General features: G+C 37.0%; 1 protein-coding gene across 1 annotated transcript in view; it reads left to right on the top strand.

Moving 5' to 3' along the window:
* The window catches only part of LOC106915448 (copine-9-like), a 73,644-nt gene extending 66,097 nt beyond the window's left edge, over positions 1-7,547 (top strand). The window contains exon 15 of the mRNA XM_014983043.2: positions 3,786-7,547. Coding sequence (XP_014838529.2) covers positions 3,786-3,968 — 183 coding nt within the window. The 3' untranslated portion in view covers positions 3,969-7,547. The remainder of the gene's footprint in view (positions 1-3,785) is intronic.
* The last annotated feature ends 10,347 nt before the right edge of the window (positions 7,548-17,894 follow it).

The following is a 17,894-nucleotide window of genomic DNA, read 5'->3' as shown; positions in this document are numbered from 1 at the left end:
ATCAAAAAATGGTCTTAAGACCGGTCTTAAGACCAAGACCAACTTCGAGTACCACAACACTGCTTGACGGAAATTAATGTGTAAGGACAAGGAAAAACTAAATATATATTTATACTTTTGTTTCTTATATCAGTTTTGATCCTCCATACACCTTTCACACTGTACTGTCAAACTAAGAGCAGGCGAGTGATTAAAGTGTAGATTTATTGCTTACAAAATATTATGATATATATGTGAATATATCGTATAAATATTTATAGGTTCTAGTAGAGATTAAAATAGTACAGTTTAAAATATTCAGCCTCAGTTTGAAGTAATAGCTAGAACAGGTCCAGTAAGTAACGGTGTGAGGTTGACCTGCTTTAGCTCAGTGTTTCTCAAACTGCGGTCCTGGACCACTGGTGGTCCGCAGGCTTCTCTTAATGGTCTGCGAGTTGCTTCATGTAAACAATTGTTTATTTGCTGTAACGTGAGCTCAAAGTGTGACGATACAGTTAGCTTACCAAAGGATTGTGTTTAATATGCACAGCACCCTCTTGTTTTTTTGGTTGCACTTTGAGACCTTTAAATATGCAGATGAAGTCATTATTTCATAAAAGCTGCAACTGAAGAGAGAATTTCTGTTGGGATCAACTTGAAGATTCGCAGAGTTCTCCCTCCGTTTTTGCCTTAATTAAGCCTTCAGAGGGAAAGGCGTCACAGACGGAGCAAAACACATTCCTTCTCTCTCTGTGTCATTATTTTATTTTTCTCCTTACTGTCACGTTCAGGCTGTCTCATATCACACAGGTCGCATACTTTAAGCTGTATGGTTTTTAGTTGAAATGAAGAAAAAGATTGAAATATTTCTGAATTTAAAGTAAACCAGAATCCATTTCAGGTTTATGTAGCTTCCAAGGCGAGGTCAGATTCATTCATTCATCCCCAAAATGGTCCCTGTAGGGAAGATGGGATGTTACAGGGGCTCAGATTCTAATGGCTGACACTGTTTGGACACACTGTCTCGTGTCAAAATAAGACATACTGTGGTTTCAGCTGACTGCACACAATTTCATTTTATGAGTGTGGATGAATGGCGCTTCTCCTGACTCATATCTTTATACATTTATCCTACAAGTATTAGATTAGGATGTGTACACCGAGAGCAAGGTTATTGAAGCTTCTTTACAGATTTGATTAGATTTTTCATTTGAATAACACAAAATGTATTAGGGTTGAAACAATTAATCAAATGAATTGTGATTAAGTAACTATTGAAATCATTATCAACTAATTTATTAATCGATTCGTCATTAATTGAAAAATGCAGACGAAAAAGGGCCATTTGCTGAAAGAACAACACACTCAGAGCAGTAATTAAGCCAAAATTTTACAAAAAATGTAGACATTAATGTAGACATAAGATAAAAAAAAAAAATGTAATTACATTTTGTCTAGAACTCCAGTGGAATTTTTAGCTTTTTTTCCTGTTAAAAACAACAACTCTCATTTTAAGCACCTTATGCTATTTACTAATTAATTCAAAAATTGACCAACAGTTAAGCAGACAGTATGTTTCAGCTGCAGATGCATTTTTTGATGAAGCGTATCCTAAAGGAAGAAGACATTTTCATTTGTCTTTAAAAAATGGATTCAATTATTTGCATATTTTAATGTATTTCTAATATTGTGTTAAAAAATGAAGACATTTTTTTATCATTAGATGCAGCTCTAAGATGTGTCACATAAAAAGCAGGACTGTGAAGACTTTTGAGAACCAATTTGATAAAGTAAAAACCCCAAATCTCCTCTTTACATAGTAAAAAATCTATTCATTTTTTTCAAACTGTAGTACTTTATCAATTTTGTTGGCCTATATATATATATATTTTTTTTACTTTCTTTAATATTTTAAAACTGAATAATGACACAATAGAAACAGCAGTGGGTGTTTTTTTTTTTTTTTCTTTTTTGAATAATTTCAGGACCGGCGGGAGGCAGAAGCATTAACATGCTAATGGACACTCAAAAACCCCACTACAGGTTATCTTTTTTTCATTCCAGAACAAAAATTAAAAAAAAAAAAATCCCACCTCACTGCTCCATCTCGTTCTTGCTGACTTTGTTTTCTGGTCTGGACATCCTGGATGTTCAGCGATGGCTCAGATCTCTCCAGTTGGAAGCAATCTAATCTAAAAACGTAGCCTTGTCAGCCTTCTCCACACACAAATATTCAACATTCAGACGATTATGCAACCCCAGAGACATCAGCGGTGTCAAACCACTTCTTACAGCTGGCTATTTATACATCTGGTTTATCTGCTGGAAGCTCTCCTTAGTGCTTCTTTATCAGTCTAAATTCATCTCCACCTCTCCGTTCTTTCGTTCTCATCTCTTATCTCTTTTTGCTTATTGTCAGACATCAGCATCTTTTTTCAAACCCTCACGTTTATTATTCCAGGCTTTCTTTATAGTCCTACAGAAATAATCGCCTGCTTGAGTGAAAATTGCTTCTTTTTAAAATGTCATCTGCCTAAAAAATATAAGAACATTACATGAAACATACGTCCTTCAGTTTTTATTGTGTGCAGCTGATTAAATGCTTGTAACGACGATCACAATCCTTGATAAAATAACAAACTTGAATGTTTTTTTTTTTTGTTTTTTTTTAGGATTTTGTGTGACAGACCAACACAAAATGGAGTGTAATTGCAAATAATAAGGAATGTCTTGCATCTGACTTTCGTGGAAAGTGAAACATGATGCATTTAATCTAAATTTGAATGATTTTTATTCTTTCTTGAATTTTGTTTCTGATTGGAAACAGGAGTCGGGTTTTTTTCATGCTAGCTTCTTCCATAGATATTCTCTCAGACTGGGCAACTCCAAAACATTAACATTACTTCCAATTAGAAGAAATATGATGGAAAATTAAAACCTAAATGAGACCAAAAGTAAATTGCAAAATCTAAATGTAAAACTGTGTTTGTGGTGTAAAATAACTCAGTACATGACCTTTGGTTTAATTTCCCATTGGTATCAATAAAGTATTTTTGAATTGAATTGAAAAAGCCAACCCTTTGGTGAATCATGCTGTGGGGATGTTTTTCATCAGCAGAGACAGAGAAGCTGGAGGGGAAATGAACTGAGACAAAAACAACCAGAGATACAATGGAATGGTTTAGATTAAGAATGCAAAAATGTGAAAATATAGGCCGATATCAATAATAATATCAATATCCAATAATAATCCTGCTGTTGTGGCTGATAACCAAAATGTATTGCTAAGCCTGTTGCAATAACAAATTATGATGCACGATAAATTGTCCCCGTATCTATTATGGTTAATACGGTAAAAATAATAATAAGGTTGTATTGAGACCATTTTGAAATAATATATTGATAATGGTATAATAATGCAAGGGCTCCTCTCAAAGACCAATACATGTTAATTTTGTGAAGAACGGTTACCTAAAGACCTGGAAGATATTTTAACTATCCAAAATAAAACACAACCAAAATCATCAATAACATGGACTGTGAAGTCTGTCAACAAAATTGCACACCACAGATTTTTACCAGTTCAATTTAGTGGTTGTGGTCCACACTTCTGAACCTGGTTTGGTCTCCTGTGTCCCACATCAAGGACAGATCAGAGACACCGCCTCTCCTCTGCAGCTCAGCCAAACAGCTCTGTTCTGTGTCGATCTGTCATTAAAATTCTGATGAAATACCATGAAATCCATGGTTGTAGCGTGACAAGGAGTGATATTTGCCACAGATTTTGTTTTCTTTCCTGCTTTTAGTTCGTTCCGTTCAGAGACTACATCGACAGGTCCGGTAACCAGGTGCTCAGCATGGCCCGGCTGGCCAAAGACGTCCTGGCTGAGATCCCCGACCAGCTGCTGTCGTTCATGAAGAGCCGAGGAATCGAACCACGACCGGCCCTCTCCTCCTCCCCTCTACCGGCGCTGCACCGGCACATCTGACCTACACAATCCCCACCATCTTCCCCGTCTCTGTCTGTGTCCTTTTTTCCCCCTCCTTATGCTTTTCTTATCCTCCATTTCTTTGCCGCTTTAAAAAGAGGAAGAGTCAACCTGCTGCTCTCTCACCCAGAGTCTAAACAGACGCCTCCCTTCAGCACAGCGGGCGCTCATCCTCCACTCACCTGCTGCTGTAACTCATCTGTTCTTCTCCCTCCTCTTAATATTCGGTTACATTACTAAAGAGCGTTGGGACCGACCGCCTGACTGGAACCTTCAGAGCTGGATGTTTAGGATGTTTTCCCACCTGATAGTCCGGTAGACTCAATATTCAACAGACTCAACAGAAGTATTTGTTAGATTTTCAGCTGTTTCTGTTCCCTTTTAAGCTGCACTTTGTCAAACATTCCAAACTCTTTGAAAAACCTGTTCCCCTCCTCTCCTGTGGTGGCGCTACATCAAGAACCACAGAAAGAAACAACACGAAAACGTCCATGACAATTTCAATCTTCTCGAAATGTAGAGAATTAGAGTGGTGTCTGATTTTAGCGGTTGTAGGATTTTTCTTTTGTTTTTAGTCAAAGACCACAAGTTCATTTCTTCCTCTAGTCCTAGACATTTAGGTTGTTTTTACCCAAAATTTACCCAGAATGCCCTGTGCCGTAATCCACTTCCTGCTTTGGGAGTCTGTCTGCTCGGCGTTCAATTCAAACAGACCAAGTTTTTTAAGCGGACAAGATTTCCCTTTGTTGTCCGTATCCAGTGTTGCCAGTTTGGTCAGGTTTCCTACAAATCAGTCAGCTTTTGAACACTTTTGGCTGGTGTGAACACACCATTAGTGTTTGCGTCCAACTCCTATCATTTATGTTTTTCAGAGACCTCTCTTGCAGAAGGTTGACATTCTGACTCATTTTCTCCAATTAGCTGCCCAGTTTGGTTTTGGTCTAAACTAAATCATTTGGGGCCCTTGATGAGTGAGAGGTACAGTAAGTGGTCTCATGTGAGACGTTTTCACCCTGATTCACGAACGAAGGGACTTGTACTCTGGAGCATTTACTCCGAGTCACTGCTGTGAAGGCTGCAGACGAGCGCTGGTGGTTCCAGGGTCGGGTCAGACGATGCATTAGTCTCTCACACACACACACACACACACACACTGACACTCACGCCTCTGTCTGCGACACCACACCCACCCTTCTCTCTGCCCAGCGTGGGCCGAGGCTGGGTGCAGATCCCCCCCCCCCCTGCTGTTAGAGAAATGCCAGTCTCTCCAGCTGTCCTGTGGAGAGGAGGAGGAGGAGAGAGGAAGGAAGGAAGGAAAAGAGCCAGGGGGAGGGAAGAGAGGAGACAAGGCGCAGGTATGCTCAAGGATGCGGTGAGGTGGAGAGAAAGTGTTTATCTTGTTCCAGCTGCAGTTCTGTCCCTTCATTAGTTTAAAATAAGAAAGTATGCACATTTAAACCCCAAACGATGCTAATCTAGGATCAATGCACACTCTATGAAAAGCAATACGACCGACTCCTAGCGTAGTGTTTGCCTTATGCATGTCCTGCTCCTTTCAGAGCTGCTTACAAAGTTGGAAAAGGCTGCCACCTAGTGCTCACCCTCCTGTATAGCCGGACCTCTATCTATATTATGCATGAACTGCTGTACAGCTCTCCCCCACCCGACCCCACCCCTCTGAGGCGTGCATGATGAACACTTCCAGCCAAATTCAACAACGACCGAGGACTGCGTAGAAATAACAGACCTAGAAATGCAAACCGTCCGTGTGCGATGTCTGCGTCACGTGGTGTAGAGATGTGTTCTGTGTGCGCTTTGTAAATATGTGGAACTTTTTATAAAAAAATATAATTAAAAAAAACGTTTCTTTTTGCATGTTGTTTGGAGGGGGAAATGCATAATAGTGTACCAGTAAATATTACACACCCCTCCACTTCAAAACGAAAATACGAACAAATATATGCATTTTTTTTTCTGTCTTTGGAAACATTTGTGTGTAGATTTCACATCTGATCTATGTTTTACAGAATCCGGTGAAAACAAAAATGTGGATTCTGTTGAATGCTGATGAATTTAGAGCAGGGGTCTGCATCCTGCGGCACCGGAGCCAAAAATGGTCCATTCAACCTTCCACAATGCAAAACACAAAATATTGTTTTGTAGTTTCTAGTGCAAATATCTTAGTACACTTGAAATAAGACAAAATTAACTTACAAGTTACTTTTCAACTAGATATAGGAGCTTTTTAAAGTGAATAATTCCTTATATTTTATTTATTTTTTTTTTAATAAAAAGTACTAGTTCCACTAGTAGAATTCTTAATTTATAACATGGAAAAATGCCTTGGTGAAAAAAAATCTCCCTGTGGAACTTGTACTTTTTATATCTATTTATGGAATTATTAACTTAAAGCTAACTAATACTCTGAAAAAATACTTGTAAGTTAGTTTTGTCTTATTTTAAGTGCACTAAGATATTAACTCTAAAGACAAAAAAAATACTTAGTAAGACTTAGATATAGATATTAGGGTTGGGAAATGTAGCTTTAATCTTGCCACAATATTTATATATTATATAGAAATACAATTAACAATGAAAAAATCCTTACAACTTCTTTGTCTTTTTTGCTCCAAAATATAAAATATTGCTTTGCATTTAATCATCTTGTTTTCAAATTTCTTGACATCTGATGCTGCACCTCCGGTTTTTATGGTTTTCATTAATTGAAGATTATAGTTATGAAAAATTGTAATTTTTTCATGAGAATGACACAATAAAGGCACGTTTATATATATTCAGTGTAATAACAAATAGGTTTTTGCTGTTTGTCTGTTCTTCATGTAATAACTACATTGTTTTTCTACCACAGAATGACTTTACAAGTATCTGTTTTTTTAGATACATTTTTCTTGTTGAAAGCTTTCTAGGCGGGGTTGACATCATTTTTCATAAATCTCTACATCCCATAAAAGAAAATGTAAAAGTTAGATTTTCTTTATCTTAACACCTAAAATTAGACGTAAAATGGTTCTGTAAGTATGACGACAAATTTCTTGTAACGGATAAGAAATTGTAAGTTTTAGTTTTTTGTTCTTTTTTTTAGGTCATTTAACATTTGTAAAGAAGTTTTATGTCTCTCTGGGTTGTAAAGGTTTCAGACCCCTGATTCAGAGGATTCTTAATGCCTGACTGAGATTTCTGTCTCTTTGACTGTGTAATCCTTCAAAGAAAGGAAGATGTAACGTTTATTTGTATATATATGTCTGTGACAAGAAATGTTTCCACTTGTTTGCTTAAAGTAGAGAGCAGTCTGTATCTGTGTTTCGGGAAGACATAACCACTGTCTTGCAGAAGTTTTAACTAATCTTAACTCACCTTACGGCAACAAACCTTTATTGGGTTTATTTGTGAACAAACACAAAGTATCGAAGGTTACTGGTGTTGGTCTATGAAGTAAAATCATAATATAATACATCAAGCCCCACAGATAAAAAATGGAAAAATGTGATTCATAAGGAGTAGAAATATTTTTTTGCAAATTACTGTATAAATGTGTGTTGAGATCTTTTGAAGAATGTCCGATAAGAAGAATGTAGAGATTAGGAAAAAAATGTTTTGATGAATATCTTGCTGTGTTTTAATATAAGGTTTGTGATTACTCTTGCAGTTGGAACCAGAGGTTTACAAACACCAAATTAATAAATGTGTTTCTCGCTTCATGAAGTCAAATCAGATCAAAGTTCTCTTGTTTTAGTTCTGTCAGCATTACCAAAATTATTTCTATTTGCCAAGTGCTACAATAATGACAGAATATGTTGCAGGTTTATTTATAAACATCTTCAAAATATGAAGTATTGTGAGAATCTTTTGGATGGAAACCCAAAATATAAAAGCAATGCTACCAAATACTGATGAAATATATGTAGACTTTTGATTTTAATGATATTGATAAATAAAAACTGACAGTTGATAGATATTGCTAACTCTAACATAGTATTTCTCCCATGACTGTGGTATTCAGCAAATCAAAAATATTTTGGTAATTCTAATTCAATCTGAATGAATTTGAAAGTTAAGAAAGTTAACAGTAAGAAAAAAAAAAGTCTTTATTTGGTGTTTGTAAACTGCTGGTCTCAACTGTAACCTGATTATTTTATGTTGTATTTGTTGATTTTATTACCCTGCACACAATGTTCAATGTGGATTTCAGATTAAAGAGCGTATATATATATATATATATATATATATATATATATTTATAATTGTGTCCTACTTGGCTCATAGCTTGACAGTTTTAATTTGGGCAGTTCATGTTAAGGGAATGTTCTCAGAAAGGATGGATGAATTTGAAAAAAGTTTTTATATCAAATTGATCAGCATTTAAACTCGCCTTCAATTGTTTGAGACAATTTTTTTTACTGCATCAAAAGTGGACTGTAGAGATTCAAATGCCTGTAAATGACAGAATCATCTGCATAAAAATGGAAGGAAGCATTTGACGACTTAATGCAGGAATCAGAAATAAAAATTGTGGACAAGATGAGCCTTAAGGCCAACACACACCGGATCTGATTTGGCATCCGATTCAACAGAAAATCAAGTTGGAAAATGTACGCAGAAATCAGAACACATTAATGGGGTTAGAGAGTTTTAAGTGGTCAGCAACTTGGCAAACTAAAACAAGATATGGAGTTGAAATATGTCCTGTCTCTTTTCATCAGCTTGTGGGTTGGTGATGGACAGGTTGACACATGAGGTCTGCCAGGAGTCCCCATGGAGCTGGTTTGTCAGATGATGCTGTGATCTGTGGTGACAGTAGGAACAGGAAAGGTGCGCTGGGGGAAGCCAAATAATGTGTGTAAGCAACAGGACAGGTAAGGTAGAGGAGACTGAGTCTCAGTATAAAGCCTCAGAGGTTTGTTAGAGAACATTAGCGAACAAACAGCACCATGAAGACCAAGAAACGCAGCAGAGAGGTCACAGACCTCTGTGAAATCCATCATCTAAAGATGGAAAGAGTAAGGTGATGCTACAAACCTACAGAGACGTGGCCGTCCACCTAAACTGACAGTCCAGGTAAGGAGAGCAGTAATCAGAGGAGCAACCAAGAGGCTCTAACCTCTCCACAAATCTAGCCTTAATTGAAGAGTGCCAGGAAGAAATCTGTTGTAGAGGAAAAGCAATAAGAAGTTCTGTTTGCTGTTTGCAGAAGACATGGCAAAAGTGAAATAAGGTGCTATGGTCAAAGAAGCCAAATTTGAACTTTGTGAACAAAATGCAAAATGAAGAAATAGAGTACAGCCCCCTGAACACATCAACCCCACAAAGAAACTTGGTGTGGGAATCATTGTATTATATGATAGCTTTTGATTAATTTTGTTATGTGTTTTCATCGACATTAAACTTGCACAAATTGGAATTATAAAAATAAATTCATTTACTGGAAACAACAATTTTGAAAAAACTCACATAATTTGATGTGGTCACAGACCTCTGGTTTTTCAGCCAAATTGAAATTGATGTATTTCAATGGCAAAACTTTATGAATCAGGCGACAGCCACCAGTTTGTTATACAGCAACAGTAACACACTTATTTGTAGGCATTGACCTCGTGGGACAACATGCAGATGGTTCCACAAGAGCTTTCACAGCATCACACAGTTCGTCAAAGGCAGAGCTTGTCTGTCAAGTGTTAAATTTGTTGGCCTTCTACGAAACCACCAACTTCACTTTTCCAAACATGCAGAATGTGAGGCCAATCCCAAGAACAAAGAGCTCAAACACCAATGTCTCCTCTGGTGGCTGACAGAGGATGAGCTCTAGTGCTGAAATATGAATATACCTTATGTAAGTATTTACATCCATCACTGCCATGATTTTTAATGACGTGACTTGAACAAGCTCATTCACATGTGATTGTAATTACATTTCTTATGTAAAGGAAACGATGCAATTGTGAAATTGTGTTTTTTTCAAAATTAGAATATCAAAAAAAGTTTTATCTATATTTGTAACGGAAATGAAGCTAATGCGAAAATAAGGCTATAATAAATACTTTTGTAAGGCAACAAATGACATGGAGATAGATGATCCACTGTGGTGCTTTTATCGTCATCTTGGTCCTTCTCCTGATTATCTCCCACTGCATCACAGAGAGGCCATTTCACTGTATTTATATCAAACTTAGAAAACTGTAGCAATCTCACATACACATTGAATTGCCAGGAAACAGGCGCATCTTTGTTTTCCAAGTTCCACTTTATGTTTTTTATGTCGAGACTTCAACAAAGAGACACAGAAACAACTCAAGATGACAAGAAAATGGTGTAAAATCACAATAGTCACCAAAAAACTGCAGACACTAAAAACACTACAAAGAGATGTCACTACAAAGGCAAAGATGAGAAATGATCACAAACATCTTCAAAATAACCACATTTAGCAAAAAAAGGTTACAAAGGCAAAAAATGTTAAACTATGCTAAGTTATTAGTATGAAAGCAACCTAATGTAAAAGTGACACAGCCGTCTTTGTTGTGCCAAAAAGTATGGAAACAGCAGTTAGTCGAATACCCCAGTGAAAACCTAAACCACATTCAGATCTGTTGGAATCAGTCAACAGATGATATGGACACCATCTACTACTGAGAACATCACAGAGATGTTGGACACCGAGAAAATAAAGTCATGTTTCACCATAAGGAACGTCGCTTTGCAGTCAGAAGCAGCTGTACATTTGTAGCATCACTGCTCAAATAAAGCTACTGAACTGTTACATGTTGAAATTATGATTTCCACATGAAATATATCCTTTCATCTGCAGCTTCTACATTGTCCTCGCTGGAGGAGTTTATCAGGTAAAGTGCTAAGAAAGTTTTTTATTTTCTTTTACATTTACTTGTTAAAAGATTTCAAATTAAAAGTGAGATTCCTTAGAAACTGTAAAAGAGGCAGGGTTAGAGGTCATGGAGTAACAATGTATGTGGAAAATGCAGAAAATATCCTTAAGCATAAATGTGATAATGACATTTCTGTCCTCTCAAAAAATAGGTGTGCTCCAGATGTCCATCCTGCCACGATGTTTATACCAAAGGTACCAAGGTATCACATCTGCAGAGTTTCATCAAAATTTCCCCTTAAATACACTGGGTTCCTGCACCTCCACCATCACCTTCAGTCTGATGTCACAGGAAACACCATCAGTGCTGGCTTTTTTTAAAGAATGTTTTCACATCTTAGTCTGGTAGACTCTGACCAAAACTGCAACTTTTGTTATATTTTCAGGTGCTATTCATTTTGCCACTACATTGTGTAAAACAAACCAAGCCCTTTGAAAACTTGTCTTTATATTTGCCATGTGGAAATGAAAATTTGACCAAAGACAGTGATCGATCTGGTTTGTCATGTTGGCATCTTGACTAAGTTTTTTTTATTTTAGCACCCCATGCTAGTGCTTTTGCAGTCCTGAACAGACTTTAAAGGCCTATTAACTGTAATGACAGCAAGTGGGAGATGTTATCAGGTTGCCTTAGGCAGCATTCTGAAGCAGGCAATGGTTACAGAAAATGACATTGGAGTGTATCAATGTGGAAGCTTTTCCATAGAAATTCACTCAGCCATAAAAGTTTTCAGTTTTAATTGGCTCCCAGCACTTTACTCTGCAGTGGCACTGGACAACAACAAGGAGATCCTGATGTCATTAGAGTGCACCTCCCACCCAGATCAACTCTTTCTAAACACTATTTTTATGACTTTGTGGAAAGAAACAAGGAACAACATCTGGCGAAAACTTGTGTTTTTAAAAGGACTTGAACAAACCATGTTTTGTGGGACTTTGGGTAATAGGTCAGGGAGGCTTAGCTCAGGGAAACTTTGGGCAAATATAAATGAGGCCTTCAAGCTGGAACATGGGGGCACTCTGGAAGTTTTCACTGAGCTGCTTTACGAGAGCTGGACAAGCTACTGTTAGGATTCTCTGAAAAATGTGGTGAGGACAAACAAAGTGGAGATGTCTGAGCTTGTTCCAGAGCGACTTCCTCTAAAGATTAGGAGCCAAGCTGAACAGAGTCTCTTCAAAGACTTATGACCTTCTACAGACACGTAAGATGACTGTGTTTAATACCAAGCAGCAGATTCTGATGTACATTCATTCTGAGTAAATAATCAAGAAGGCAGCAGGTTTGCTATTTTTTTTAAAGACTGAGTAGAAGCTGTGTTAGTGTTACCGGCAGTTACTATGTAGGTTTTCTGTTTTTCCACTTACCTCACCTCTGAGCAGCTTTATAAAACAGCTTCTTGTTGTTGTTATGCTGTCACAGCTGAGAGGTGCTGCAGATGGAGGCGTAAACTGAACAGAAACACGGCCAAAGTCGACACAGTCGCTGCCTCTGTGAACATGTATAATGGGACTCCAGTACCTGGAAGGAAATATGGAGGCTTTTTTTCTCTACCATTCAGGTTGACTCTGTTTTCAGCCTAGTAACAAATTAAATATGACATTTTGAACTCATATTACTAAATATACTCTTCAGTCCAAGCTGCAGTTTGAAATTACAATGGAAGACGTGAAGAATCTTAAAAACTATTCCCTTTAATATGTAATTTCCAGCTGTCTAACAGTCTGTAGTAAATGCAAAGCATGACCAGGCATTGAAAGCTTATGACATTAATAGTGCTGTAGCGGTTAGCTCACAGTGAACTCAACCTGAATCGGGCCCCATATCACATTCTGCCTCAGGCCCTGTCCACCCTTGCGTAGGCTCTGTATACCACATTACTGTTTTCCCTCCTATCCAAACCTTCTCTTCAATCCCTCCAGACCTGAGTATCTCAGCGTCATTGCGTGCCTACTACAGCGCTGGCTTGACAATACCTCCTGCTCCTAGAATCTGTTACTAAGAGACATCATTTAAAACCATTAAATCCTGTCTTGGCTTCTTTATACTGAAGCAAACCATTTTTAGATCAGAACAGACACAGGAGCAACGGGACATATAATACCCCAGATTTTAGAGTTTGCACAAAGGAGAGCCTTTGTTCTCTGTGTTTGGAAACAGTTGGGATTGGTACTACAGATGCAGGACTTGGAGGCATAATATACTCTGTGGAGCCTCGACAATAGGCATGACAGCAGCTTTTACACAGAGCAGCCTCTGTGTGGGTAAAACCGGCAGTGTCTGGGACCTGAGGAGTATGGAAAACAACCATGGAGATCATAAAATTTATTATTCAGCTTCACTGCATTGAACATCCAAGAAGCAAAAGGTTGGATGGCATGATTCCTAAGGCTTTGTTTGTACCTTCACAATGTTTTAAAAATTTGAAGAGGTAAGACTGTCAGGATGACAAAATTCCAGTTGGTTGCAGTTTTTAATTTTACCAGTAGATGTCAGCACATGCATCACACTGAGCCTTTAAAACAACATCATAAAACCCCTGGGAAAACTTAAAAAAAACCCAAAACAATTCAACAAAAAAATTACACCTCATATTATTTATTCTGAGCATCCATTTGCGAAAAATACATTTTCAAGAAACTAATAACACTGTTGAAATTAGTATCATTTTTCCAATCACAGGGCAAAATCACTTAGTATTGTTTGAGAAAAATGAACTCATGAACCAAAAACAGAAAAGTCAATATTATAAGTTGCATTCTTATAAAATTTCATTTTATAAAATACAACCTGATTCCATAATTATTCCCCTTTTGATATTTTACTTGTTCTAAAAAAAGATATGTCAATAACTACAGCCATATAAGAAGTTTTACAGGTATGTTTTATGAGCATTTTCTCAAAAAGTTAATTTTTTTTCATACCTCATGTTTTGCAATTTGTGTTAATGCATTTAGCTCTTAGTAGAGCTTTGTTAGCTTTTGCCTTTATCTTTAACACTTTCTTGGATTAGTACAAAATAACCATCTCTTAAGCTAAAAATATAATTTTAAATTTGAAAAAACAATTGTTTTTGAAGAGGCAAGAAAGTAATTCTACTAAAACTAAGACTAAAAGGCCAGCTGAACTACCGCTTTGCCACATACAGCCTCACTTCGTCTCTGATAAATGACTCTTCATCTGAGAAATGCCATCAAATGAGAGGAAGACGATGTTTAATGCAGCTGATCCATTCAGCCCCCAGCAGGTTTAGAGAAAGCAGAGCGGAGACATGAATCTCTCAACAGGCGTTTTGCATATTATCTCACCCCCCATCGTCCTGCGTCTGAATAAACAGGTTTTTTTGTTTTTTTTTCCACATTAGCATCTGGTATTTATCGAACAGCCATTCACAGACAGATTGCTCCAATAGTTCCTCCAAGCGGAACATTTCATTTCAGATTTCAGTCTGAGTAATGACTTATCTACATATTCAAACAGGGAGACTCATAGAGACACAAATGAGGAAGATTTGATGAAGAAAAATAGCTGAAGCAACAGTAACTCAAAAGTCTTCAGAGAACTTGAAACAAGCATATGTTGAAGTATGTAAAGGTTTTTGCTGATGACAGGATTGTTGGATGACCTGGTGTTTTTACAGGTTAAACAAATGGAAAGGGAAGAAAAGCAAACAACCTACAGATGTACGGGTTCTCTGTGACATTACCCTCGGATTTCAGATTAACACGAAAGATGCAGTTTGTTGACAGAAGCCTGTTTTTCATTTGATATTTTATTTGACTGTAGAGCATAAACTGATCGGACATAACATCAGAGGAACTGAAAGGTTCGGTGAGAAACAATGAGTGGAGATTTAAAGAAATATTTTTGGGAGTAACTTTGTTTTTCACTGGTCATAAGTTGCGTTGAAATGAGCTATTATCAGTGTAAACTAATCCAGTTTAGGTTTGACAAGTTGGCTTGAGATTTTAGTGTTTGGCTCAGTTGTAAAGATGACAAAATTGTGTTGTTTTTGTTTTTTTTCTTTTTTTTTGTTGTTTTTTTTAACAATATTAATGTTGGTGTAAAACTGTTGTTGTCTTAAAGGATGTGGCCTTTATTTGCAGTGCATTCGACTGAAAACAGGCAGAGAGAGGAGTGAAGACATGCAGCGAGGCCCGTGGTTACTAATCGAACCCTGAAACTAATATCCTCCTTACATCGGGTGACTGCTCCAGCTCTACGCCACACATCGCCCCAAAACTCTCAGAATTACCCAGTCCAGGTCCATCAGCGTAAGTACAAGGGGATAACAACTATTTTAGATCAGTTAGAACTACCAAAGGTTTTTATATTTATTGGAAAAAGAAACAAAAAAACACGAGATTTATTCAAGATGACTTGGGGCAAATGTTTTAAGTGTCTTTCCACAAGTTTGTCACAATAGTTTTCTGTCATTTTGGGCTCATTCCTCCAGACAAAACTGGTCTAACTGGGTCAGGGAGGCCACATTGCTCACCTTTTTCATTTTCTGACTGAGATTTTAAGACTTTGGTCACTCTAAAAACATTTTTCTCCCTAAGCCACTTCAGAGATCATTGTGAAATGCTTGGAATCATTGGTTATTTGGAACACCTATTTGGTTCTAACTCCTGTCTTGAGATGTTGCTTCAATAGTTGACGTTGTTTCTTTATGGCATTATCTATACTGTAAAGTGCACCAGTTCCTCCTCCATAAAAACAGCCACACAATACAGTGGAAATGTTGTTCTCAGGCTTGAAACCTTCCCCCATTCTCCTTTAAATGAAACGATCTACCAACAGGCCACAGGACAAATGCACATTTTAAGTTTCTTTTCAGTAACTAGGTTTTAATTCAGTTGTCACAAGTTTTGAGCAAACTTTTCTGTCAAAAAAGCAGAAAAAAAAAACATCTACTGGTGTGGATTGAGTCAATCAGGATACTCAAAATGTGAACCTTGCAGATGTTTAAGCGGGTGTAGGGTTGGATGGGTGGATGTCCCCTTGTGTAATAAGTGGGAAATAACCAGGAGACTGAGTTCAAAAGGAACCATGTCATCATGGGACATTTCTTACCTGCCATTCATAAATTTGTACCTGTGTACAAAAAACCGATAGCTAAAAGTAATTTAAAAAAAAAATGTTGTCAGTCTAATTTAGGGAATTGTGGTTCTCTTTGATTGATTCTGACGTTCATCAGAGGTTGTTTATTATCACATTTAGTATGAGTAAGTAGGCCTGAGTCAAAATAATCAACAGAAACTGTGTTGGATTTTTCAAGCTACCCAACAAGAGGGACAATTTCTTGCATGTTGATCCAGTGTATAGGGTGTCTACATTATCTCCACATGATATGTCAGGGTAAATGTATGTCATGTCTTGACAGGTTTTCAGTTGTGCCGTACTCATTTCATGTTCAGATGATTGTTTGAATAGAGCTGTGTGATATTAATACTTTGGGATTTGCTTTTCTAACCTAACTCCACTTTAAACCTCTCCAGATCTTTCTCCCTGACCTGTTTGCTGTTCCTTCATCTCTGTTTGTTCACTAAGAAATTCCCGAGGCTGTTAGAGTACAGTTGAATTTATACCTAAAGTTTAAATATTTTTATTTTTATTTAAAATAATGCAAAAATTATCTTTTTTCATACTATTGATCTGTTACATAAAATTCCAATAAAATAGATTGAAATGTCATGTAACTTGACAAAAGGTGAAAAAGCTGAAGGTATTCAAAAGTTCTTTCAATTAACTGTAAGATATTTAACTTATTAATTTTCCAGGTGTATTAAATATATATTTTTATTGTTTTTGTTAATCTGTTTGCTGGATATCAGTTACAGTTAATTGCAAGATGTGTATCTAGGTACACATCTATCCGTGTAATATGTGCGTGTCATAAAGTTTCTGAGGGCAAACAGGAACTATACCTAATCCATCAAATAGGATGAGACTTGCTAGTGTAACTAAAAGCCAACTAAGCTGTCTACAAAGTGCATTAGAGGGAGGAGGGGTGTTTACACCAGCAAGTGTTTACGGCAGAGGCAGGGACCGGGTGAGGGAGGAAAGGGTTAAGGTCCTTTATAGTTTTATCATAAACCTGTTGCATAATTCTCTGAGGGGATCTCTGTTCCCTGGAACTCTGCTTAAAGCGAGCATTTCTTCTTCATGTTGGTACTTTGATGATCTCAAGGGATTCTTAAAATAGATGTCTCTGCTGTACTTGAGGAAAAACATTCTATTTTGTTTTCAGGTCAAGGGTCACTCGCTCACAATAACAAAGATGTTACCTTGGAACATTTGGTAGAGAAAACAGTAAATGATTCATGCTGTTTTTGTCACAACAGAAGCAGATTTGATTATTTTGCTGTCGTCAGCGGATAAGATGAATCGTGTTTGTGTACATACAGAGTGTCAGGTTAGTATCTGAGAGGAGAGGCTTGCTCTTATTATCCAGTGAACTTCTACAACTTCCTGTTTACATGGCAGAGCTTAAAGCCACAGGGATCTGCTGGTCAGCTGGAGAGGCTTAAGCTGGTTACAACATAAATACTCAGTGTGAGACAACAGTCAGGACGGCATTAACTGCAAAACTGACATCCACAAACATCAGATTAACAAAAACAATAAAAATATATATTTAATACACCTGGAAAATTAATAAGTTAAATATCTTACAGTTAATTGAAATAACTTTTGAATACCTTCAGCTTTTTCACCTTTTGTCAAGTTACATGACAGTTTAAATCTATTTTATTGGAATTTTATGTAACAGATCAATAGTAAGAAAAAGATAATTTTTGCATTATTTTAAATAAAAATAAAAATATTTAAACTTTAGGTATAAATTCAACTGTACTCTAACAGCCTCGGGAATTTCTTGGTGAACAAACAGAGATGAAGGAACAGCAAACAGGTCAGGGAGAAAGATCTGGAGAGGTTTAAAGTGGAGTTAGGTTAGAAAAGCAAATCCCAAAGTATTAATATCACACAGCTCTATTCAAACAATCATCTGAACATGAAACGAGTA

Source organism: Poecilia mexicana, unplaced genomic scaffold (genome assembly GCF_051168715.1).
Source record: "Poecilia mexicana isolate PSO_F unplaced genomic scaffold, ASM5116871v1 scaffold_7, whole genome shotgun sequence".
Classification (NCBI taxonomy): domain Eukaryota; kingdom Metazoa; phylum Chordata; class Actinopteri; order Cyprinodontiformes; family Poeciliidae; genus Poecilia; species Poecilia mexicana.
This window is presented reverse-complemented; position numbering and strand designations above follow the sequence as displayed.